The sequence below is a fragment of the Salvelinus sp. IW2-2015 genome, linkage group LG26 (assembly GCF_002910315.2).
Source record: "Salvelinus sp. IW2-2015 linkage group LG26, ASM291031v2, whole genome shotgun sequence".
Taxonomy (NCBI): Eukaryota; Metazoa; Chordata; class Actinopteri; order Salmoniformes; family Salmonidae; genus Salvelinus; species Salvelinus sp. IW2-2015.
In genome coordinates, this window is record NC_036866.1 from 18,301,632 (window position 1) to 18,329,484 (window position 27,853).

The following is a 27,853-nucleotide window of genomic DNA, read 5'->3' on the forward strand; positions in this document are numbered from 1 at the left end:
TAGTTGAGATCACTTGTGTTTTTATTTAGAGCCTTACAAAGTTAATTCTACACACATGGYTCTCTTTCTCAAGCAGATTATAAAAGCTCTATGATCACTGCTTGTCGAAGCGTGTGGTGGCAAATAACTCCATCTCCGTGACTCCAAACACTCAAGCAGCCAAATCCAGGGTAGTCTGTGTGTATCTTTGCATTTGTTGCAGCTAAAGAGAGAGGATTTATCCAGCACGGGAGAGTCAGAACCATCCAGTATGATATCTGAGGTCTTTTAAGTACAGCTTTTAAAGCCTCTCAAAAATAAAATCACTTGAGCTCAGTACAGATGTCTAGGGTAGACAGGTGGCTACGGCTTCCATTTGTCCTTCTGGACCTTCTGATCTCAGACAGAGATTGAAACTAAAATGAAAAGAAGTATGTGGTGAGTGAACTACGCAATATTTTTGGAGAGAGAAAGACAGCAATGGAGAGAAAAAAATTACTTTGGATTGGATATTTTACTGCATCATCTATTAAGTCTATGATGAGTGAGCCTGCTGAGGCCTCCCTGTCCCCAGTGTGTGGGCCGGGACAGGTGAGGCCTGTTTGACCGTCTAAAAGGCTCCTGCTGGCAACCTGGGGCTGTGGCTACGCTGGTTAGCCTCAACACCATTCTCCAGCAAGGGCAGGGACTCCAGAGAGCAAGTGCTCTCTGTGTCTGGACACATGTGGCGCAGCCCTGGGGGCGGGAAGTCCTCGCTCCCCTCCTGGCCCTCCCCGCTGGCTGCCGCTAAAGCTGCTGCCGCCGCACACTCCTCCTTAAACAGGCGGTCATGCTCCCGCTTGAGATCCTGGTAGCTCTTAGAGAACATGTGGAAGATGGAGGTGGCAGGGAAGGCCATGATGAGGATGCCACTCAGAATGCTGCTCAGCGCCACCACCTGGCCCGGGATGCTACGTGGCACCATGTCGCCGTAGCCCACCGTCGTCATGGAGATGATAGCCCACCAATAGGAGGCAGGGATACTGCTGAAGTCCTCGACTCCGGTCAGCTCACTCTCAGCCAGGTGGACCAGCGGGGAGAAGAGGGTGACGGCCACACACAGGAAGAGCAGCAGCAGGCCAAACTCTCTGGTGCTCCTCCTCACCGTTAGGCCCAGGGTCTGCAGGCCCAGAGAGTGACGGGCCAGCCTCATCACATACAGGATTCTTAGAGCCCTAAGGATCCGCAGCACCAGGCCTAGCTTGTCCAGGTAGCTGGTCCCTCCGGCCTTCTCATGGTCCATGGCCGGGTCATCCTCATCCACCACCAGGGACACGTAGTAGGGCAAGATGGCCATGGCGTCAATGACGTTGAGGGGCCCACGGATGAATTCCAGCTTGCTGCGAGCCTGGATGAAGCGCAGGATCCACTCCAGGGAGAACCAGGCCACACACACTGTCTCCACAATGAACATATTGCGACACTTCTGAGAACACTCACCCTGTGACACAGAGAGAGAGAGAGAGAGAAAGAGAGAATTTGGGAGGTGGTGGGGGGGAGGGGGGGGGGGGAGGGGGGGAGGAAAGGGGACGGAGAGGGAGAATCGGAAAAACAGAGAGAGGAGTAGGTAGACAGTGGTCAAGTGGAAGAAAGAGAGAAGGACACACAAGGGGAGGGACAGATATCAGTGGGTTAGATAACCATCTAGTAATTAATATATCAGCTTACACCTACTCTACATGCTACACTGATATATAAGTGGGAAGCAATCAATTCATTAGGCAGGATCAAAGATTATTTCGACACACTCTGAACACGAACACAAAAGACAAACAGGCCAGAATTCCCTTTAACTGCCTTGAGAGGGGCAGGTAATTAAACACTCATAGGCCAGTAAAAATACTATCCCCAGCCAGCTACGCAGATCATAGACGCAGACGCAGACGCAGGCGCACGCACACACACATACACACGCACGCACGCACGCACGCACGCACACACACATACACATACGCACACACACACACACACTCCTCTGTTCCTCTCACCCATCAGCCCCTGCTCTCATCCCTTACTCCATCCCTGGCTGGCTTCCATTCCTCTTCCTCTCTCCCTACTCCTCTTTCTCCCACCATCCCACACACACACACACACACACACACACACACACACACACACACACACACACACACACACACACACACACACACACACACACACACACACACACACACACACCACACACACACACACACACACACACACACACACACACACACACACACTTCACACTTTCCCTGTCTCATCCCTCACACAAACACCCTCTCATTTATCACCTCCCTCCCCCACTTTCTCTCCTTCTCACACATCTCTCGCCCTAATTTCTCTCTCTCTCTCCAATCAATTTCAATTTAAGGGGGTTTGTTGGAGTGGGAAACATATGTTCACATTGCCAAAGCAAGTTTAATAGATAATAAACAAAAGTGAAATAAACAAAAACAATTACAGTAAACATTACACTCACAAAAGTTCCAAAAGAATAAAGAAATTTCAAATGTCATATTATGTGCAAATAGTTAAAGTACATTAGGGAAAATAAATAAACATAAATATGGGTTGTATTTACAATGGTGTTTGTTCTTCACTGGTTGCGATTTTCTTGTGGCAACAGTTCACAAATCTTGCTGCTGTGATGGCACACTTTGGTATTTCACCCAATAGATATGGGAGTTTATCAAAATTGGGTTTGTTTTCGAATTCTTTGTGGGTCTGTGTAATCTGAGGGAAATATGTGTATCTAATCAAGTATTCTGCCTCTGTGTACTCTCTGTTTAGGGCCAAATTAGTATTCTAGTTTGCTCTGTTTTTTTGTTGTTTTTTTTACAATGTGTGAAGTAATTATCCTTTTTTTTCTCATAAATTGGTTGTGTCTAATTGTGTTGCTGTCCTGGGGCTCTGTGGGGTCTGTTTGTGTTTGTGAACAGAGCCCCAGGATCAGCTTGCTTAGGGGACTCTTCTACAGGTTCATCTCTCTCTAGGTAATGGCTTTGTTATGGAAGGTTTGGGAATCACTTCCTTTTAGGTGGTTGTAGAATTTAACGGCTCTGGATTTGATCATTAGCGGGTTTCGGCCTAATTCTGCTCTGCATGCATTATTTGGTGTTTTACATTGTACACAAATTTTGCTGAATTCTTCCTGCAGAGTCTCAATTTGGTGTTTGTCCAATTTTGTAAATTCTTGGTAGGTGAGCGGACCCCAGACCTCACAACCATTAAGGGAAATGGGTTCTATAACTGATTCAAGTATTCTTTGCCAGATCCTAATTGGTATGTTGAATTTTATGTTCCTTTTGATGGCATAGGCCTTTCTTGCCTTGTCTCTCAGATCGTTCACAGCTTTGTTTGAAGTTACCTGTGGCGCTGATGTTTAGGGCGAGGTATGTATAGTTTCTCTCTCTCTCTGTCTCAGAGCGGGGGTCTAGGGGCTCTATTCAATGTTTTTATTTATTTATTTTTAATTTAACCTTTATTTAACTAGGCAAGTCAGTTAAGAACAAATTCTTATTTACAATGACGGCCTAGGAACAGTGGGTTAACTGCCTTGTTCAGGGGCAGAATGACAGATTTTTACCTTGTCAGCTCGGGGATTCAATCTAGCAACCTTTCGGTTACTGGCCCAACTCTCTAACCACTAGGCTACCTGCCGCCCACGCTGAAGCGTTACAGATTGTGCAATATAAATTTAAAGGTAATTTCCGATTGAGCTGACATATGCAGCGTTTGCAGTAAATGCAGTCTCYGCTAACACGGGAACATTGCCTTTAAATTTCAATCACGTTGTGATACGGAGCTAAATAGGTCATATTGTATATTTGCATGTTTCCAATTCATGATGCGTTTCTGTTGTATGTGTGTTTGCCATTAATCCCCTGTCAAGTGTGTGTTCCCCCTCTACGGGCCAATGGAGAATACAATTAAAAGGCATGCATGCTCCAAGGTCTACTGGGAGTGACTGGAATGGTGTAAAGTCAAGTGTAAAGTCAGTGTTATCTTCCTGTGTGTGTCTCCTGCCTTCCTTTTCAGGGCAGTGGTGGTAGAGTCAGGGCTGCTCTAACCCATGGCCTGCTGTAGGGTTATTGGCCTCTGTGTAGAGAGGTTAGTCACTGTCCCTCCAGCTCTCACAGGCTATCATGCATCTGGCCACTGGAGGGGAGATTTGTCCTTCTCTCTGTAGGACTTTACCTTTCCTCCACTACAGAGATATGGGAATATTTCATACACTACAGGGACCTAGGAATCTTTCCTCCACTACAGGGACCTGGGAATCTTTCCTCCACTACAGGGACCTGGGAATCTTTCCTCCACTACAGGGATCTGGGAATATTTCCTCCACTACAGGGACCTGGGAATCTTTCCTCCAGTACAGGGATCTGGGGAATCTTTCCTCCAGTACAGGGATSTGGGAATATTTCCTACACTACAGAGATCTGGGAATATTTCCTCTAGTACAGGGATCTGGGAATATTTCCTACACTACAGGGATCTGGGAATATTTTCTTCACTACAGAGATCTGGGAATATTTCCTCTAGTACAGGGATCTGGGAATATTTCCTCTAGTACAGGGATCTGGGAATATTTCCTCTAGTACAGGGATTGGGGAAATATTTCCTCTAGTACAGGGATCTGGGAATATTTCCTCTAAGTACAGGATTCTGGTAATATTTCCTCCAGTAACAGGGATCTGGGGAATATTTCCTCCAGTACAGGGATGCTGGGAATATTTCCTACACTACAGGGATCTGGGAATATTTATCTACACTCACAAGAGATCTGGGAATATTTCCTCTAGTACAGGGATCTGGGAATTTTCCTCTAGTGCAGAGATCTGGGAATATTTCCTCTAGTAACAGGGAATCTGGGAATATTTCCTCTAGTACAGGGATCTGGGAATATTTCCTCCAGTACAGGGATCTGGGAATATTTCCTCTTAGTACAGGGATCTGGGGAATATTTCCTCCAGTACAGGGATCTGGGAATATTTCCTACACTACAGGGATCTGGAATAATTTCTACACTACAGAGATCTGGCTGTGAAATTTCCTCTAGTACAGGGATCTGGGAATATTTCCTCCAGTACAGGGATCTGGGAATATTTCCTCTAGTACAGGGATCTGGGAATATTTCTTCACTAATGGAACTTTAACCTTTACTCTTCCTTTCCCTTATTCAGTCCATCTTTTGCCCATTTCTTAACCCTCTGGAACTTGTCTACCTTATAATGTCAAATCAAATCACATTTTATTTGTCACGTTTTGCTAACAACAGGTGAAGACTAACAGTGAAATGCTTACTTATGGTCTCTTCCATAAGTAAGAATAAATACACAATGAGTAACGATAACTTGGCTATATACAGTACACAGGGTACCAGTAGCAAGACGATTTGCAGGGGTATGAGGTAATTGAGGTAGATATGTACATATAGGTAGGGGTAAAGTGATAAGGTATAGGTAGGGGTAAAGTGAGGCAACAGCGTTTGTGATGAGTCAAAAGAGTTAGTGCAACGGGGGGTCAATGCAGATAGTCTCTGTAGCTATTTGGTGAACAATTTAGCAGTCTTATGGCTTGGGGGGTACTTTTGGTACCAGACATGGTGCATCGGTACCACTTGCCATGCGGTAGAAAAGAGAACAGTCCATGACCTGGGTGGCTGGAGTCTTTGACAATTTCTAGGGCCTTCCTCTGACCCACTGGTATAGAAGTCCTGGGTGGCAGGTACAGTAGCTCGGCCCCAGTGATGTACCGGGCCGTATACATTACCCTCTGTAGCAGTTGCCATACCAAACAGTGATGCASCCAGTCAAGATGCTCTCAATGGTGCAGCTGTAGAACTGAGGATCTGATGACCTCTACTTCTATCCATTTAGAGAGCTGACCTGAGCTGAGAGTGCCACTCTCCCACTCATCTGCATAATGGTTCATTTCTCACAGCTAATGCACTCCCTCTGACCTTATCTTACTGACTTGTTCTGTACCAAATGTCAATGACATTTCATTTCAACAGCATCAGTCAATTCAACCCGGCTGCTGCCAAAGTCTGACTGGAAAACACATCATCATGATCAATATTGAAAAATTCCAAAGTCAGAATGTGACAAGTAGCGTGACGGAATAGAATAATTGAAAATAGTAAATGAGAGTAACATACTGTACAACCAACAGCTGCAACTGAATAATATGCCTGCCATGTACAACAGCTTACTTACCCACCCTCAGAAAGGGTTAGCAACATTCTCAGAGATGCTTCTAACAGAATAGCAGTGGAGTTATCACTCAATTGAACCCCATTTACTAGAGTGAAATTTGTCTACTCATTTGCAAGGCTTTGGTTCAAAACCTAAACAATTATTAAGCTGAATAATTCCAATCAGCTGCCATTCAGGAACCACTTTTGAAACATCTGACGGTAAGAGAGAGGGAGAGAATTCTGACCATGTACAATGCATGTTTTTAAGCCATTAATGAAGGGATACTTCGGGATATTGGTAATGAAGCCCTTTATCTACTTCCCCAAAGTCAGATGAACTCATGGATACAATTTGTATGTCTCTGCATCAAGTATGAAGGAAGTTAGAGGTCGTTTTGAGTGCCAATGATAAATTGCGTTAGCGCAATGACTGGAAGTCTATGGAATCAACTAGCATGAGCAAAATTTTGTTTAGTCTGCTATTATAACTGTATGTGTCTATGGCTGCGTACATATGTAACCGATGTGAAATGGCTAGCTAGTTTACGGGGTGTGCGCTAATAGCGTTTCAATCGGTGACGTCACACGCTCTGAGACCTTGAAGTAGTTGTGTTCCCCTTGCTTTGCAAGGGCCGTGGCTTTTGTGGCGCGATGGGTAACGATGCTTCGTGGGTATCAGTTCTTGACGTGTGCAGAGGGTCCCTGGTTTGAGCCCAGGTAGGGGCGAGGAGAGGGACGGAAGCTGTAATGTTAGATTGATGCTGTTGACCCGGATCACTGGTTGCTGCGGAAAAGGAGGAGGTCAAAAGGGGGGTGAGTGTAACCGATGTGAAATGGCTAGCTAATTTGCGGGGTGCGCGCTGTGTGCAGAGGGTCCCTGGTTCGAGCCCAGGTAGGGGCGAGGAGAGGGACGGAAGCAATACTGTTACACATACAGTATGTGATTGTGAGTTCATTATGTGGATAGATTGTCAAAGAGCTGTGTGTGTGCGGGTGCGTTCGTGCATATATTTCTGTGTGCGTTTCTATGCAGAGAGACACTGATGAACAAGAGAAAGCTCCTCTTATTGAATTTAGACTGCAATATAAATAAGTGAAGCCAGTAAAAAGGGCCGGCAGCACAGAGGATAGATCACAAACCAGGGGCTGCTGATCCGTCTTAGAAGAAGGTCTATAACTTGGCTTTTGCCTCTACTGTCTTTCACTAGCCTCCATCTTCCTGCCTCTTTATCTCTTCCTTTCCTGCCTAACTATATCTCTCTCTCATTCTTTCTCCCTGTCTCTCTTTACATTCCTTCTCATATCAGCAGTGAGCTGCCAGGCTGCCAGGCTCATCATCATGCTGGATCATCCCTATAACTACCCCACTCTCCAGCTGCCTCTGGGCCTCCGGCACAGCAAAGGACACATTTTTGAGAGGAGCTGGAAAAAACAGAAATATTCAGTTCAAAACTATATTCAGTTCATCCATCATGTTTACCTTCAACAGGACCTTCATCATACTGTGCACCAATGGACACATATTTCACTGTGACCTTGTGCTCACTTTTCAAGCTCTGAAGCACAAAGGGGAGCGGAGGTTTGGATGCCCTAATGTCTCATCATGTCCCCACTCGTCTGTTCACTTCCTGGGGTAGCATAACACACAGGGCAAACTACAGCCAGATGCCAAACTGTTACATGACCACTAACTCACTTGTGCTTAGACTCAGATTCAAACATAACTCACACACTGAGAGATAGGCACACACACACACACACACACACACACACACACACACACACAACACACACCACACACACACACACACACACACACACACACACACACACACACACACACACACACACACACACACACACGCAGATACACAAACAGTCCCAAATCTTTAATCTTTATAATCCAGTCTTGACGCAGGGTACACTAGATGAGGCAGACAAACACACTATGCCTCTACTTTCCTGACACTGTAGTGTAGACTTTGAGGTGCCAGCTACATATGGGTGGTGTTAACCTGGAGCGGAGCTTATAGTAACCCAGCCTAACAGGCATTTATCTAAATATCTCTGGTTCGGCAGGCTGGGTCCCACAGGAGAGAACAGCTTTCCCACTAACAGCCCTTTGTGTCTTAATGGAGGAGAAAAATGGTGCGCTCAGGGTGAGAAGTGGGATGAGTGGATGGATAAAGATGAGGTGACATGGAAAGCATGTGGTCCCGTCACACATCATAACTCTCTATTTCTGCCATGGCATGCAGCAGTAGCAACAGCAGTAGCAACAGCAGTAGCAACAGCAGGAGCAGGCGCCTTATCTGACTGAACCATCTGTTCTCTTTTTTATGTACCTTAAATAGAAACACACTTCTAGAAGAGAGTTATGTCTTTTAACACAAAAAACACTCAGGCTCAACAGGCACCTAGATTTTATTCTTCAACACACACACACAGACACTTACACATACTCGCGCATACTCTCTGTCCCCACCGGGGCATTTGGGCGCCCTGCTCACAGAGAGATGAGGCACTTGGTTGCGGTCTAGCTCCTGGCAGAATGGGATTCTGATGTGCTGCTCTGCTTAGCTGGGGACAGCAGCACTGCAGGGGGCTACCTGAGTGCTGTTGACTATGGTCCGGGGGAGAGATGGAGACACATGGGGAACAACTCTCTCACAGTCTCCCCTACAGGTCTCACTGAACACAGAGGAACAACACCTGGCTGGGCCGGTCTTGGGCGTCCACATGACCAGGGAAGCCTTCAAACCACAGTACATCCACTATTAATTCTACTGTAGTATCCATCTGTGTATGACAGCTTGTCTGCAGAAATATGTTATGTGCTGTATATTAACAGATTAAAGTAAACTCATACTGCTTTTATGCTTTATCTAAACTCAACTTGACAACCATACAGCACATTAACACACTGAGTGTATGACCAGATAGGCAGTAATATCCATAATAGTCCTTCCTTATAGAAATAAGTCATCCCACAATTTCAGCTCTGTCTCTCTCCACGGTACCTCATTCCTCCACGCCTCTATGACACTTCACAGCTCTATAGAGAGCTAAATCCCCTGTTCCATCTCCATCTCAGCTCTTAAGCCCAGACATGCAGACACTGAGCAGGCCTGAGTGCCTCAGTGTGTGTGTGTGTGTGTTGTGTGTGTGTGTGTGTGTGTGTGTGTGTGTGTGTGTGTGTGTGTGTGCGTGCGTGCGTGCGTGCGTGCGTGCGTGCGTGCGTGCGTGCGTGCGTGCGTGTGACTCATAAGAGAGACTCATAAACACCTCTTGTAGAAGCGAGGTATATTGGGTCAGCCACAGATATGTTTACTTATCCTGTCTCAGCAGCCCCATCCACCAGTCTAGTCTGCTTGACTTCCACATCCCAGCCCGGCACAGAAAGTTAAGATGGAGACTTGTTTATACACCATTTGATATAGAGGAAAGTACAAAGAGCGATACAAATTTAGAAAACATAAAAAATCTTTAATTCACTGATGTTGTTACATGTGAAATGAGGCTGTTGATTAATGATACTGTTTGTTTCAGTGAGTATGTCTACGTTCAGAGAATGAAAAATGAGAGCATGGGATGTGGACAAAGAAACGAGCATAAGCGCTTCAAAAACACAGGTCGAAACCGGACAGAAATAATGCATAGGGACTGGCGTTCAAAGTTTGCTGACTGTCCTGAAAACCACAGCAAACTCAAGTAAATATGTAGGACACACACATGCGCACACACACACACTCACAAAAGTAATATATGGGCTTGTTATCACCTGTCCATCACCCGCCATGTGTATGGGATCCCTACGTTTAGATGAATCACCAGAAAGGCATGGGGCTGAAGAGTTTTATATGTAGAAATCAAATGACTGAAGCAAAACAGAAACAGAGCTCAGTTTAGGAAAGTTAAGATAAGGGCTACAACATGTAGTCCTAAACCAAAGTCCTACAGTCTCCAACTCTAAAAAATAACCTGACCCTTCTGGTTTCTCTCAATGAGTCTTCTTCACTGGTCAAGTGTGAGTGGCTGCCAGCCAACTGGTATTGGCTAGCTCCATCACTGGGACAGAGCAAAGATGGTGAGGAGGAGGATGGAAAAAACATTTCTATAATTTTCACCACCCCGTCTGATCATGTAAAAAGCCCTAAAGCTTAATAAATGGGTTATAACACCACCCCGTCTGATCAGGTAAAAAGCCCTAACGCTTTATAAAAATGGGTTATAAACACCACCCCGTTCTGATCATGGTAAAAAGCTCCTAACACTTAATAAATGGGTTATAACACCACCCTGTCTGTATCATGTAAAAAGCCCTAACGCTTAATAAATGGGTTATAACACCACCCCGTCTGATCAGGTAAAAAGCCTAATGCTTAATAAATGGGTTATAACACCACCCCGTCTGATCATGTAAAAAGCCCTAACGCTTAATAAATGGGTTATAACACCCACCCCTCTGATCATGTAAAAAGCTCCTAACACTTAATAAATGGGTTATAACACCACCCCGTCTGATCATGTAAAAAGCTCCTAACACTTAATAAAGGGTTTAACACCACTCCGTCTGATCATGTAAAAAGCCCTAACGCTTAATAAATGGGTTATAACACCACCCTTTCTGATCATGTAAAAAGCTCCTAACAGCTTAATAAATGGGTTATAACACCACCCTGTCTGATCATGAAAATAGCTCCTAACACTTAATAAATGGGTTATAACACCACCCTGTCTGATCATGGAAAAAGCTCCTAACACTTAATAAATGGGTTTATACACCCACCCTGTCTGATCATGTAAAAAGCTCCTAACACTTAATAAATGGTTGTCACCCCCCACCCTGTCTGATCATGAAAATAGCTCCTAACACTTAATAAATGGGTTATAACACCATCCCTGTCTCTCACACTCAAGTCTATAACTTAATCAGATGGTGACTGTGAGAGTGCTCTAATGCAGGTGATAGTAGGCTGTTTCTGAGTAGAGACAGTCTTTAACATCAGCTCTGCAGGAAGGGAGAGATGCAGGGCTGGTTTACACTGGCCTCCTGATTAATGCCCTGGGAGCGATGCTTCCCTGAGAGGGAGGCTATTAAACAGCAAATAGAATCCACTCAAATATACTGCAAAAAAATCTAATAAGAACATAAAACCACCATTCAATTACTCCCCCAGTCTGAGTCTCTGAATTAAACGAGGAGCATATTTGAAAAACTTTTCTTGGCGCCACAGGGCAGCACAGTTAGAAGACATGAATCAGAGAGAAATATTGTAGTGTACACACGCTGTGTTGCAAAAATAAATGTTTTCCTCTGCAATGTCTGAAAACCCCATCTTCTGACAGAATAAACAACATGGTTGAGAAAAGGCCAAAAGCTGTCTGACATAGGAAAGAAGATGTAAATAGCTTGTTATGATAATTCAAAAAATTCCAACATAATCTGACAGTGTGGGAGTGAATCAACATTTATGTTGTGGAGGTCAGAGTATGGTAAAGCATTCTTGCCCTGTGGGTGTTGTTGGGGTTTAGCTTTTTTATTTATCTGCTGTGGCCTCGCTCAGGGTTTACACAGCCATACTCTTACTCTCTTTACTCTCGCTAAGTTTATACACTACACATTTGTATTTCATAACTACATCAGGGATTGCTCGCCTTTTCCTTAGTCTTACTATATTGCCTGAGGTGCCAACAGAGCAAAATGAAATGATATGTTGGAACATACCCTCTAAGAGAAACTGTAAGGATTTACTAACAGCAAAAAGCTATTCTGAATTGTATGCCTCCCAACCATTTACTGTACATGTAGTTACTGTATATATAGTTACTGCACATATAGTTACTGTACATATAGTTACTGTATAAATAGTTACTGCACATATAGTTAATGTACATATAGTTACTGTACATGTAGTTACTGTGCATATAGTTCATGTACATATAGTTACTGTACATGTAGTTACTGTACATATAGTTACTGTACATGCAGTTACTGTATATATAGTTACGGCACATATAGTTAATGTACATATAGTTACTGTACATATAGTTCCTGCACATATAGTTAATGTACATATAGTTACTGTACATGTAGTTACTGCGCATATAGTTCCTGTACATATACAGTGCCTTCAGAAAGTATTCACACGCCTTTACTTTTTTCACATTTTGTTGTGTTACAGCCTGAATTAAACATTTATTAAATTGAGATTGTGTGTCACTGATCTACACACAATACCCCATAATGTCAAAGTGGATTTTTGTTTTTAGAATTGTAAAAGCTGAAATGTCTTGAGTCAATAAGTATTCAACCCCTTTGACATGGCAAGCCTAAACAAGTTCAGGAGTAAAAATGTGCAGTTAGAGGTCGTTTTGAGCGGCAATGATAAATTGCGTTAGCGCAATGAGTTATTAGCTAACACAACGTGCCATTGGAACACAGGAGTGATGGTTGCTGATAATGGGCCTCTGTACGCCTATGTAGATATTCCATAAAAAAATCTTCCATTTACAGCTACAATAGTAATTTGCAACATTAACAATGTCTACACAGTATTTCTGATCAATTTGATGTTATTTTAACTGACAAAAAATGTGCTTTTCTTTAAAAAACAAGGAGTTATTTAGTGTGACCCCAAACTTTTGAACGGTGGTGTATATAAAATTACAGTGGTTTTTGATTCATCCTGAAAGTTGCATCTTCAAGTTTGATTAATTAAATATTGGAAGGTGGAAAAAAGTGTACAATATTCCTGTAAATCTACCCTAATTCTCACTAACCCTTGAACTGTATGACAACAACAGTCCAGTTGTCATGAACCACACGCCAGGCTCCAGGTTTAACCTGCTAAGTGTGGTCTGAGTTCCATAACGATTCAAATAGGGTACGTGTCCTTAATTATTGCACAATGTTAGCCTAATAAGATCCACTAATGCTAACGACCCTCAGGAACAACTTACATGGCGTGACAGAGGAAAGAAAGGTAAACGGAATGGAATGGAATGATGCAAAATGTAAGCTACAAATTTAAGAACACTAACACTAAAGTGACAGTTATAAATGTATGTGGGTATTACTCACGAAGGCTCCCGATAGAGGATAATATTTAACATGACACAAATTGTAAAACAAAACAGAGAAAAGCTCGGGCATTGGCTATAATTAAAACATTCTAAAGCGCATACATCAACTCGGCAGGTTCAGTCCTCGGCAGGTTCAGTCCTATAGCTACGGTGTCCAAATTTCATCCACGCAAAAGATGAGGGCACACAATTAAAATCCGGAATAATGGCACAGCTATATGTATCCTATTTCCCTATGGAAAAGTGCCGCAATACATGTCATGTTGATATGATATTTTCAGTTTGCTTCCATATGGCTCGTTTCACATTCTTCTCCAGGGATCATAAGGAAAAAATAATCTAAAACAATTGCTATGTGTATTTACAATCCCAATCTCCAAAAGGATTACTAATTTACCTAGCTCTTATCAATAGCTCTCATCCATTTATTAATTACACTGCATGGAGAATGCTGTTATTTCTATCGGGAAAAAGAAAAATGCTTTTTCCACTTGGAACCGGCAGACTTGCTTAATCTTGTCAATAGGGGGGTGCTGTTTTCACTTTGGAAAAAATCGTGCCCAAATGAATTGGCCTCGTACTCTTTTCTAGATCATACAATATGCATATTATTATTACCGATAGAAAACACTCAGAAGTTTCTAAAACTGTTTGAATTATGTCTGTGAGTAAAACAGAACTCATTTTGCAGCAAACTTCCATGCAGGAAGTGAAAAATCTGAAAACGAGGCTCTGTTTCAGGGCCTGCCTATTCAATTGCCTTATATTTATCGATATGCATGTACTTCATACGCCTTCCACTAGATGTCAACAGGCAGTGGAAGGTGGAATGGGGTGTCTAGCTTGATCTGAGGTCGAACAAGAGCTTTTGGAGTGGCAGGTCAGGAATWTCCTTTGTCTACCAAGGCGCGCGAAGCACCTCGATATTGTCTTCTGAAAAGCGTTCGGTTTACACGGCGAATATCTCCGGCTCTGATTTTATTTGATACATGTGATAATAACATCGTAGAGTAGGTTTTTTCAACCGAGTTTTATCAGATTATTCAACGTTTATTGGGACTTTTGGAGTTTTCCGTTCTTTGCGTCGAGAGAAAATGGGAACGTTATCAACATTGGCAAGCATTGTGGCGCGAATTCGACAGAAGAAAAGGACATTCTAAAACCAAACAACGATTTATTCTGGACCAAGGACTCCTTGTACAAGATTCTGATGGAAGCTCAGCAAAAGTAAGAACAATTTATGATGTTATTTCGTATTTCTGTGGAAAATGTTGATTCCTATTCTCTGCCGTTTTGGCGAGCGCTGTCTCGCAATAACGCAAGCTGTTTGTTATGGTAAAGTTATTTTTAAAATCTAACACGGCGGTTGCATTAAGAACCAGTGTATCTTTCATTTGCCATACAACAAGTATTTTTATGTAAAGTTTATGATGAGTTCTTTGGTCAGATTAGGTGAGTGTCCAAAATATCTCTGGAGATTCTGGTGAATCGATGCTACGTATTCACAATGTATAAGCAGGATTTGTAGCTCTAAATCTGCACATTTTCGAACAAAACATAAGTGTATTGTATAACCTGATGTTATAAGACTGTCATCTGATGAAGTTGTTCAAGGTTAGTGATTAATTTTATATCTTTTGCTGGTTTTTGCGATAGCTACCTTTTGCGGTGAATAAATGCATTTGTGTGTTTGGCTATTGTGGTAAGCTAATATAATTGTATATTGTGTTTTCGCTGTAAAACACTTAAAAAATCGGAAATATTGGCTGGATTCACAAGATGTTTGTCTTTCATTTGCTGTACACCATGTATTTTTCATAAATGTTTTATGATGAGTATTTATGTATTTCACGTTGCTCTCTGTAATTATTCTGGCTGCTTCGGTGCTATTTGTGATGGTAGCTGCAATGTAAAACTATGATTTATACCTCAAATATGCACATTTTTCGAACAAAACATACATGTATTGTATAACATGTTATAAGACTGTCATCTGATGAAGTTGTTTCTTGGTTAGTGACTAATTATATCTCTATTTGGTCGGTTTTGTGATAGCTACCTATGCGGTAGAAACATGGTGAAAATATGCGGTTGAGTCTTTAGCTATTGTGGTTAGCTAATAGAAATACATATTGTGTTTTCGCTGTAAAACATTAAAAAAATCGGAAATGATGGCTGGATTCACAAGATGTTTATCTTTCATTTGCTGTATTGGACTTGTGATTTCATGAAAATTATATTATATGATATCCCTGTCCCGTTAGGCTAAGCTATGCTAGTCAGCTTTTTTGATGAGGAGGATCCCGTATCCGGGAGAGAGAAGTGGTAGAGGTTTAACCTTATTCATGGTTTCCTTGAATTTCCTTCATGGTTTCCACGTAAAGGTGGGGGAATTATGAGGGAATTAACTCGTTAAAACTTCACTAGGGTAGGGGGCACTATTTTCACTTCCGGATGAAAAGCGTGCACAAAGTAAACTGCCTGCTACTCAGGCCCAGAAGCTAGGATATGCATATGATTTGTAGATTTGGATAGAAAACACTCTAAAGTTTTCAAAATTGTTAAGATAATGTCTGTGAGTATAACAGAACTGATTTGGCAGGTGAAAACCTGAGAAAAATCCATCCAGGAAGTGGGATTTTTTTATGTTTGTAGTTTTCTATTGAATGCCATTACAGTATCCATTGACTTAGGACTCAAATTGCACTTCCTTCCACTAGATGTCAACAGTCTTTAGAAATTGTTTCAGGCTTGTATTCTGAAAAATGAGGGAGTAAGACCTCTCTGAATGAGTGGACACTACAGTGTCCCAGAGCTTTTTTATGCGCTCGACCGAGAGCGCGCCTTTCTTGTTTACCTTTTATATTGACGATGTTATTGTTCGGTTGAAATATTATTGATTATTATGACTAAAAACAACCTTAGGATTGATTATAAACATCGTTTGACATGTTTCCACAAACTTTACGGATACTATTTGGATTTTTCGTCTGCCTGTTGCGACTGCGTTTGAGCCTGTGGATTACTGAACAAAACGCGCAAACAAAACGGTTTTTGGATATAAACATGGACTTTATCGAACAAAACATACATTTATTGAGTAAATGGGAATCTTGTGAGTGCAACCATATGAAGATCATCAAAGGTAAGTGATTAATTTTATCACTCTTTCTGACTGTGTAACTCCTCTACTTGGCTGGTTACTGTTTGTAATGATTTGTCTGCTGGGCGCTGCTCTCAGATAATCGCATGGTATGCTTTYRCCGTAAAGCCTTTTTGAAATCTGACACCGTGGTTGGATTAACAAGAAGTTAATCTTTAAACCGATGTATAACACTTGTATGTTTTATGAATTTTTATAATGAGTATTTCTGTTTTTTAATTTGGCGCTCTGCAATTTCACTGGATGTTGGCCAGGTGGGACGCTAGCGTACCCTAGTRAGGTTTTAAGTCAAGGTCAGAATACAGCTTATCTGTAGACACACCTCCGCCACACCTTCAACTCTTAGATCTCCACCTCGAACGAATAGCGGGTGAATAGCATGCTATTCTCAAGCTTAAAAGTTCAAGGTCAGAATACGCATAGAGAGAAAAGAGAAAGGTGTATAAAAATGGAATTTATGCTCGATTAACTCGGGTCGGAATCAGTCCCTTAAGCAATACTGCAAATGGTGACTTTAAAACAGTTACAGAGAATAATGGCTGTGATAAGAGAAAACTGAGGATGGATCAACAACATTGTAGTTACTCCACAATACTAACCTAAATGACAGAGTGAAAAGAAGGAAGCCTGTACAGAATAAAAATGTTTATTTACACATATCCTGTTTGCAATAAGTCAGTAAAGAAAAACTGTAAAAATGTGGCAAAGAAATTAACTTTATGTCCTGAATAGAAAGCTTTATGTTTGGGGCAAACACAACACATCACTTAGTACCAGTCTTCATATTTTCAAGCATGGTGGTGGCTGCATCATGTTATGGGTATGCTTGCCATCGGCAGGGACTAGGGAGTGTTTTAGGATAAAAATAAATGGAATACAGCTATAAGCACAGGCAAAAACCTAGAGGAAAACCTGGTTCAGTCTGCTTTCCAACAGACAATAACCTAAAACACAAGGCCAAATATACACTGGAGTTGCTTACCAAGGTGACATTGAATGCTCTTGAGTGGCTTAGTTACAGTTTTGACTTAAATCTGCTTGAAAATCTATGGCGAGTCTTGAAAATAGCTGTTTAGCAATGATCAAAAATCATCTTGACAGAGCTTAAAGGGATTTTTTTAAAGAATAAGGGGTAACTACTATACTGAAAAAATCCAAGATGGCGTAGCAGTGGGATGTCTGTTTTGATTGTCTTGTCCCGTCCCGTGAAAATATATCGCTATTTCTTYGTATATATTTCGTATATATTTTTTATCTCAATTTCCATCTACGGACTGAACATACTCGCCCCACCCAATGTGGTACGGATCTGCAATTTTTTATACGTTAGAACCGGAACCCCCTTCAGAAGCTAGCCAGCTAACTATCTACTAGCTAGTAGTCAGTTAGCCACTGCTAGCGGTCATCATCGTTAACTCGGACATCTGACAGGCTCAGCCCGGTCAATTCCTGCCAGTCTGCACAGCGCGATATCAACTCAGAGCATATCGGACTGCTTTTCTCTACCACATCTCAGGATTCCTACCGCAAGCTCTGAACCTTTACTCCGGATCATCGCAGCTAGCTAGCTGCTATCCGAGTGGCTACTACTGGCTAACATCCCTGTCCCGAAGCAAGAACCAGTTAGCCTGGAGCAGCCTCGAGCTAGGCCCATYTCCCGGCTAGCTGAAGAGATCCATCAGACAACGCCTGGGCTTCAATGACCTCTTTTGCCAATTGGCCTGGACMCTTTGCTGCCGACACGGAGCCCCGCTGATCCAGCCCGACTGGTCTGCCGAAGTAACCGTCCGAGGGGGTTTCTGTCCCGAAGCTAGCACCAGTTAGCCATGAGCTAGCCTCGAGCTAGGCCCATCTGCCGGCTAGCCGAAGAGATCCATCAGACAATTCCTGGGCTTCAAAACCTATTTTGCCAATTGGCCTGGACCCTTTGCTGCTGACACGGAGCCCCGCCAATCCATCACGACTGGTCTGCCGACGTAACCGTCCGAGGGAGTTTCAACAGGCTCTCCCGTTGCGACATCCCCCTGAGACCCATCTGCTAGCCTGCTAGCACCGGCCTGCTAGCCGTCTGAATCGGCGTGCCTCCAGCTCGCCTAGCTATGCACTGGACCCTATGATCACATGGCTACACACGCCTCTCCAAAATGTACATTTGCCTTGTCTATTGTTGTTTGGTTAGTGATTTTTGTCTTATTTCACTGTAGAGCCTCTAGCCCTGCTCAATATGCCTTAGCCCAGAAATCTGCTCCGTTTACTTTCTGTTTCCGAACGCACCAAACAACCAGATCTTTTAGCCTTTAGCTGTACTCTTATCCTAGTCCTCCTCTGTTCCTCTGGTGATATAGAGGTTTACCCCTGCAGACCCCAGCATCACTCCCAATCCCCAGGCGCTCTCATTTGTTGACTTCTGTAACCRTAAAAGCACTGGTTTCATGCATGTTAACATTAGAAGCCTCCTCCCTAAGTCTGTTTTATTCACTGCTTTAGCACACGCTGCCAACCCGGATGTCCTAGCCGTTTCTGAATCCTGGCTTAGGAAGGCCACCAAAAATCCTGAAATTTCCATCCCTAACTATAACATTTTCCAGCAAGATAGAACTGCCAAARGAGGCGGAGTTGCAATCTACTATGGCCTGCAGAGTTCTGTCATACTATCCAGGTCTGAGCCCAAACAATTCGAGCTTCTACTTTTAAAATCCACTTTTCCAGAAACAAGTCTCTCACCGTTGCCACTTGTTATAGACCCCCTTCAGCCCCCAGCTGTGCCCTGGACACCATATGTGAATTGATCGCCCCCCATCTATCTTCAGAGTTCGTACTGTTAGGTGACCTAAACTGGGACATGCTTAACACCCCAGCCATCCTACAATCTAAGATAGATGCGCTCAATCTCACACAAATTATCAAGGAACCTACCAGGTACAACCCTAAATCCGTAACCATGGGCACACTCTTAGAAATYATCCTGACCAACTTGCCCTCTAAATACACCTCTGCTGTCTTCAACCAGGATCTTATTTGAAATATAACTGAGACTGTGGATCTTTTACCAGATAGACAAACAAACAAAACACCACACTCACACATAAGGTACGTCAGGCATGAACGGACACACACCACACACGCACGCACACAAGTTAGCACACACACACAAAAAATAAAACCACACACAAAGTTGACACACTCTCCCTCTCTCTTTCCAATACCGGGGCCCCTGCCAGAAAATACTATGATATGAATGTGAGCGTGATTCCTGCCGTGAGAATGTGATTGTTTTTCCCATAGAGCTCCAGTGTCTATGGAAATGGGCCTCTGTGCACCCACTGCAACGCTGTGGTTGCGGTGCTGTTAGCTGTGTGTGTTTTCTGACATTGGAGAAGTCTGGCTGGGCCCAGTTCATTATCTCCCAGTGTTTACTGACATTGGAGAGGTCTGTTTGGGCCCAGTTCATTATCCCCCAGTGTTTACTGACATTGGAGAAGTCTGGCTGGGCCCAGTTCATTATCCCCCAGTGTTTACTGACATTGGAGAAGTATGGCTGGGCCCAGTTCATTATCCCTCAATGTGTACTGACATTAGGGAGGTCTGGCTGGGCTCTGTTCATTATCCCCCAGTGTTTACTGACATTGGAGAGGACTGGCTGGGCCCAGTTCATTATCCCCCAGTGTTTACTGATATTGGAGAGTCTGGCTGGCCCAGTTCATTATCCCTAGTGTTTACTGACATTGGGAAAGGTCTGGTTGGGCCCTGTTCATTATCCCCTAGTGTTTACTGACATTGCAAAGGTCTGGTTGGGCCCTGTTCATTATCCCCAGTGTTTACTGACATTGGAAAGGTCTGTTGGGCCCTGTTCATTATCCCCTAGTGTTTACTGACATTGGAAAGGTCTGGTTGGGCCCTGTTCATTATCCCCTAGTGTTACTGACATTGGAAAGGTCTGGTTGGGCCCTGTTCATTATCCCCTATTGTTTACTGACATTGGAAAGGTCTGGTTGGGCCCTGTTCATTATCCCCTAGTGTTTACTGACATTGGAAAGGTCTGGTGGGCCCTGTTCATTATCCCCTAGTGTTTACTGACATTGGAAAGGTCTGGTTGGGCCCTGTACATTATCCCCTAGTGTTTACTGACACTGGGGAGGTCTGGCTGGGCTGCCTTCAATATTCCCTGCTGCTATGAGCAGACACAGATGGAGAGAGCACACTAAGTTAGGGAACACCTCCACAGGCACAGACAATACCTGAGGCAACAGAGCGTATGTTAATGTATGTGTGTGAAAGAGAGCTTGTCATGCATTCAACTTTTGGTGGTCAGTGTCTGAAAGACCAATTTAGCTGTATTATACTGTATACACCCAACTGAGAAGTGCAGAAAGTTAATCAGTTAGAACACACACAAACACAACAACAAGTATACAAATACTGCACACACGCATGCACACAAGTACACCTACACATACACACACACACGTGTGCATGCACGCTGACATTGGGTGCAGGATAATAAAGTGAGAAGTAATTTCTGAGCTTGTTTATGCCCTGTTTGTGCTGTGGCCAGCATATTGATCATCGTGGTTCATGATCACTCACTCAGTCGCTAAAGAATATATCTGCTGTGAGGATAAATCACTGTGGCTTTAAGCATCCTTAATCACTAAACATTAGGAAAATGACACACACATGCATGCATGCATACAACACACACACACACACACACACACACACACCACACACACACACACACACACACACACACACACACACACACACACACACACACACACACACACACACACACACACACACACACACACACACACACACTCCAGGAAGGGTGACAAATGTGAGTTATCTTGGTGGATATTTATAAAGCTACAGCCTTGATGGCACTGCAGTGGTCATTGTTTATGTGTTGGGGGACATTATGTATATAAACCCTAATGCTATGTACCCATTGCTGATGCTATGTATTGGCCAATGAGAGGCTTTGAAGCCACCGGTTGGCCATATTGGCACTCCCCAGGAAAAGCAGTCCTCCACAGGAATTCATGTAATTCTACAGTATTTCAATTAAACAGTAACATTATAACTTTTTTTTTTTATTACCTCAGGGGAATTTATATTTTTTCATAATATATATTTTTTTATAATATAATGTTTTACAATGGTGGGGGACTGCCAAGATGGAGGTGCGGTGGCTTCAAATCAGTGCTTCCTGTCAGAAATCTAGTGTATATATATCATTGGCTGGGGGTAGCAGGGGTTGGCCTCACTCACCCTGTCTTCCTCCTCCCTGAGGTCCGGCATGGTGCTGATGCACAGGCTTATTACGGTCACAGCCACCATCACCACCGACAGGCAGGCAAAGATCTTCCCTGGCAATCCAGACTGGGGGTTCTCCACCATATCCCTCAACTGGTTCATGAACTTGCGGTAGCGTGTCTCCTCAACTGGTGGGCGCAGCAGGGCGTGTCTCTGCCTCTGCTCCTCCTCCTGCCTCTCGTGCTCATTCATTTCCTCGATGCGCGTGTACATCTTCCTCTTACAGCAACGCTCCATGTAGGTCATCTCCACGCCCCAGTAGAGCAGCTCGTCGTGGAGCGACAGCACGCACATCTCCCTCAGCATGCGCAGTTTCCCTGCCGCCAGGAAGTTGAGGATGACGCGGAAGGCCGAGGGGCTGCGGTCAAAGAAGAACTCCCGCCGCGTCTCATCATAGTCATCACACACGCCGGCAATCTCCTCTGGGCTGCTGAGACCACAGAGCCGTCCCAGCCGGGTAAGGGGGAACTGCTCCAGCGTGCTCCAGGGGAAGGTGTATCGGTTGCCCCCCACGTTGATGACCGCTAGCAGGCCGTGGTCAACTGACAGCAGGTCCTCTGGTCGTCGAATGAACTGGGCCCTCTGATAGTAGACCCCCTTGACCGACTCCGTCTCTGGGATCTGGGTGAAGATGGCGTCGAGGCTGCTGTCATCGCTGGCCGAGAGGTTGCTGAAGTCGTGGTTTGCGTTGCTGATGATGGGCATGGCGGCACCGGGTGGGTGGCCGGCTGGGCTGGTCACATTGGGAGCTCAGTGGCTAGTCTGGGAGTTGGGCATCGGGGGGCTGGGGGACAGGTGTGTCCCTTCAGGCTCTGCAGCAGGATCAAGGGAGTCCCAGGCAGGTGGCGTCATGCAGACACTGATAGGAGAGGGGAAGAAGAACATCAAACCTCAGTTAGACTGCAGTGGTATAGGCTTCTCCTTCTCTGCTGTACATTTCTAGTCCAGAGACTGACAGACACATCAGACAACAGACTGCAAGGCAGATGTGAAGCTGAGGATTAAGCTTGAGATATGTGTGGCGCTCTCTGGTCATGTCTGTTTCAACTAGGGGCTGGAACAAAAATTATTTTCCAATTGTTTTTCGTTCTGAACAGAACCATTCTTTTTTTCGTTCCATTCCACTGTTCCAACCAGCAAAATAAAGTTCTGAACCGGTTCGAACCCAAAAAAAGTACTGGTTTATATTGTTCCTTTCTGTTCCTTTCTAAACCTTTGAAATATATATGTATACATTTTACATTTAGCTCAACATTAAATTACTTCACCAGTTAGCTAGCTAACAAGCTTGTACAGCAGCACTAGAATTAAAAACACGTCTTACCATTTTGTAGTTAAAACCTTTTCTCAATAGGGGGGCGCTGTTTTCACTTTGTAAAAAATCGTTCCCAAATTAAACTGGCTCGTACTCAATTCTTGCTCGTACAATATGCATATTATTATTACTATTGGATAGAAAACACTCTCTAGTTTCTAGAACCGTTTGAATTATATCTGTGAGTAAAACAGAACTCATTTGCAGCAAACTTCCTGTCAGGAACTGAAAAATCTGAAATCGGGGCTCTGTTCAGGGCCATCCTATTAATTTGCATGAAAATCTATGGGTCTACATGCACTGCATACGCCTTCCACTAGATGTCAATGACAGTGAGAAGTGGAATGGGGTGTATAGCTTTATCTGAGTCCGAATAAGACCCTTGGAATGACGAGACTAGTCTTTTCACCGTTCAGCTTGGCGCGAGAAGGACCTCTGGATTGCGTCTGAAAAGCTTCGTTATAGACGTTAGATATCCTCGGCTCTGATTTGATTTGATATATGTGTTAAAAACACATAAACTAGTTATTTTAAACCGACTTATATCAGTTTATATCAGTTTATTGCGATTTTCGGTATTTCCTTTGTCTTGCGTTATGGTACGTTGGACACTCCTGCGCACAAGGCAGCTTTTGTTGCTAATTCGAGAGATGAAGACGACATTCTACAACCGAAACAACGATTATTCTGGACAAAGGACACCTTGTACAAGATTCTGATGGAAGTCATCAAATAGTAGGAACCATTTATGATGTTATTTCGTATTTCTGTCGAAAATGTTTAGACGTATTTTCCGCCCTTATTTTGGGCGCTGTCTCGCTATAACGTAAAGCTGTATGTCGTACTAAAGTTATTTTTAAAAATCTAACACAGCGGTTGCATTAAGAACTAGTGTATCTTTCATTTGCTGTCCAACCTGTATTTTTTAGTAAAGTTTATGATTAGTTATTTGATTAGATTAGGTGCCTCTCCAAGATTTCTCCGGACAATATTTCTTGCATTTTGCACACGTAATCACATTGTAAAACACGAATTTGTGCCGCTAAAATTGCACATTCTCGAACAAACCATATATGTATTGTGTAATATGATGTTATAGGACTGTCATCTGATGAAGAGAATGTGAAGGTTAGTGAAAAAATGTATATCTTTGGCTGGTTTATTCGCTATCGCTAACGTTGCGTTGAATGAATGCGGTTGTGTGGTAGGCTATTGTAGTACGCTAATATAATGCTATATTGTGTTTTTCGCTGTAAAACACTTAGAAAATCTGAAATATTGGCTGGATTCACAAGATGTTTGTCTTTCATTTGCTGTACACCATGTATTCTTCATAAATGTTTTATGATGAGTATTTAGGTATTTCACGTTGGTCTCTGTAGTTATTCTAGCTGCTTTGGTGAGATTTGTGATGGTGGCTGCAATGTAAAACTATGATTTATACCTGAAATATGCACATTTTAGAACAAAACATATCCTATACCAATAAATATGTTTCAGACTGTCATCTGATGAAGTTGTTTCTTGGTTAGTGACTATTTATATCTTTATTTGGTCGAATTTGTGATAGCTACCTATGCGGTAAAAAAATAGTGAAAATATGCGGTTGAGTCTTTTGCTATCGTGGTTAGCTAATAGAAATACATATTGTGTTTTCGCTGTAAAACATTTTAAAAATCGGAAATGATGGCTGGATTCACAAGATGTGTATCTTTCATCTGGTGTCTTGGACTTGTGATTTCATGATATTTAGATGCTAGTATTTACTTGTGGCGCTATGCTAGACTATGCTAGTCAGCTTTTTTACTGATGAGGGTGCTCCCGGATCCGGGATTGTGACCAAGTAGAAGTTAACAGGTTCTCATGCTTTAAAATAACGGTTCTGTTCCGGAACTGTCACGGATCCCTCTGGAACTGTCATTACGCACACCTGGTCCCTATTCCCATTTGATTAGTAATTGTATAAGCGTGTCCTTTGTTACCATTGTCCTGTCGATTATTGTTCCAATGTCCGTTGGTCGTGCGAGTACCTGTCCTGTGTTGTTTTGGCTTTTGTGCCACGTGTATTGTGCAGATGATTACAGGTCTCGTCCTGTGTGATAATCATTGTGCGATTGTGTATTTATTCGAGGTACTCCTCGCTTTTTTTTTTCAACTCTGTGTTTGGTGTACGTATTTGTTTGGTCTTCGTCCCGTGCCTTTACACGGCACGCTGTAATTTGGGAAATAAAAACCCCTATTACGCATTCCTGTGCCTGTCTCCCGATTCCTTTATACCAACGTGACAGGAACAGTATAGATCACTTTACAGTTTTTGTTCGGTTGTTCAAATCATTTCTTTACTTTCTGGTTTTAGGTTCTGATCTCTGAACCAGTTCCAACCCTGGACAGGGATTCTCTTTTCTCAAGATATTTTTGACACTGATCTGACTACTTTTTATATTTTCTGAACAGTGGGGTGCTTTTCACGCCGCAACCACTGCAAATATTAATTGGGGTATAAAATTACACAATCAATTTAACAACAGGATCAGTGGGCCCCCCATGGAACAGTTTAGCTTACTTAGGCTAATGTGATTAGCATGAGGTTGTAAGTAACAAGAACATTTCTCAGGACATAGGCATATCTGATATTGGCAGAAAGCTTAAATTTTTGTTACTCTAACTGTACTGTCCAATTTACAGTAGCTATTACAGTGAAATAATTTCATGCTATTGCTTGAGGAGAGTGCACAGTTATGAACTTGAAAATGTATTAATAAACCAAGTAGGCACATTTGGGCAGTCTTGATACAACATTTTGAACAGAAACATGATGGTTCATTGGATCAGTCTAAAACTTTGCACATACACTGTGCTGGAATAATACATTATGGCCTTTCTCTTGCATTTCAAAGATATTTTTTTCCCCTTTGTATTTTCTTTTACCAGATCTAATGTATTATATTCTCCTACATTAATAACACATTTCCACAAACTTCAAAGTGTTTCCATTCAAATGGAATCAAGAATCTGAATTTTCTTGCTTCAGGTCCTGAGCTACAGGCAATTAGATATGGGTATGTCATTTTAGGCAAAAATTGAAAGAAAATGGGCCGATCCTTACCATGCGGGGTAAGGCTATTAGCCAATTCCTTAGAGAACGCTAGGAACGTGAATAATAGCCTGTGGATAATAGTCCATATCAGGGGTGGGCTACTTAATGTACATCCTCTAGCTTTACATAAGGGATTCAGTGCTCGATTCAATGCACATCGCAAAAAGGTATGTTCCGATTGAGCTGATATATGCAGCGTTTACCATGAATGCAGTCTCCACTAACGCTAGAACAAATATGAATCGTGCTATAGTGCTGAACTTCTGCGTTACGGATTGAATTGAGCCCTTAATAAATCACTGCTGTCAATGTGTTTCATTTAGATCGTGGTGGGGGAAGAGAGAATTATAAACTGTTTATTAATAGAATCACTGGTAATACAGTATTCCTGTCGGAGTGTTGGTTGCTTTGCCTAGTGGAAAGTTAATTGAAGGAAGTGTTTTAGCGGCGCAGTGACATCAGCAGGAACATTCCCTCCACTGCTCTCACTAGTGACAGACAGGAGGTACAGATATAGGATCTTAATTTGAGCTTGTTTGCTACAGCATGAAAATAATCCTGCAGCAGGGTGACCAAATTAGGATCCTACATCTGTAAACGCAATGAAGTTGCCATCCGCTGTTGGTCCACTACAAACCCTTTGCCTGGCATTTAATGAAACAGCTTCATGTAGAAGAATCATGTAGTCTTCGTGACAGTTTATGTCAAAACTAATCACAGGAAGGCAATACTAGGCTAATATAGACTACAGTTAAGAGTATTTTATGGAACACATAATAACCTTTAATGTTTTATTATAAAGCATACCGGTAGGCTATGTGCTTAATCATTCCTTGTCTTGTTGTCTTCAACGTCCCACTAAAGCATTGGCCATCACTGTACAATATGGTACACAATTTTAAACAGTGGAGGCTGCTCTAACTACTCATTCAGATACATGGTTGCTGCTAGGAACAGCTCTAATAGCTGTTTTGGTTATTCCAATTGATCAAATCTAGGCTTTATATCAAATCTAGGCTACTTGCTATTCTATCACAATAATATCAATATTTTCTAAATATTATGATCAGATTGGTACTTGACATTAAACTTCAATAGAAGCGCAATGATCATGACGAATATAGGCCTACATTATTCGATAGTGAACGTTGAATAATAAGAATGAAGACTACAGAAACTTGTCACGTACCATATTAGTGAAGAGAGCAGCTGATCACCTCTCTAGTTGTCAGTCCGTCTGATCATTCAATATCAGTCACACAAGTCTCACCGAAATATATCAGCTGCCACATGTTGTACAGTGTCCCAACCTGTAAACTCGATTAAAAACTCTTCAAAATACGAAGAGAGAAAATGATTCGAGCTGAGTGTCCCGTTACAGATCCGTACTGCAGAGGCTGTGCGATGCGCGCGCACTGCACAGATGTGTTACGTTACGGGTAGGGTACCTCAAGTTTGCGAAGAGTAGGCTAGGTGAGCATCGTGAGTAACGTAAGTGACTTTCCCTTACCAAGTCACCTAMCAAAGCCTAACTTTGAGTAATAAATATTGCCTTCCCCTTTACTGCGAATTGCTACGGTAATACCACGGGAAAGATTCGATGCCCTCTTGTGCCACACAGCCCCAGCAAAAAATAAAGTATGTAAGCTATCCCAACGTATTGTTGCG

At 42.8% G+C, this 27,853-nt stretch overlaps 1 protein-coding gene across 1 annotated transcript; it reads right to left on the bottom strand.

The window, feature by feature from the left end:
- Positions 1-27,853, bottom strand: LOC111952270 (voltage-gated potassium channel regulatory subunit KCNG4). Its single transcript, XM_023970822.1, has 3 exons — positions 27,375-27,853; positions 21,729-22,632; positions 1-1,459 (listed from the first exon to the last, which is right to left on the bottom strand). The coding sequence occupies exons 2-3, from the start codon at positions 22,476-22,478 to the stop codon at positions 590-592; spliced, it is 1,620 nt and encodes a 539-aa protein (XP_023826590.1). The 5' UTR covers positions 22,479-22,632; positions 27,375-27,853; the 3' UTR covers positions 1-589.

Coding starts and splice junctions, on each gene's coding strand:
- LOC111952270 (XM_023970822.1), bottom strand. CDS start 22,478: ATGCCCATCATCAGCAACGCAAACCACGACTTCAGCAACCTCTCGGCC. Junction 1,460..21,728: donor TCAGGGAGGAGGAAGACAGG/GTGAGTGAGGCC, acceptor TCTGTGTCACAG/GGTGAGTGTTCTCAGAAGTG.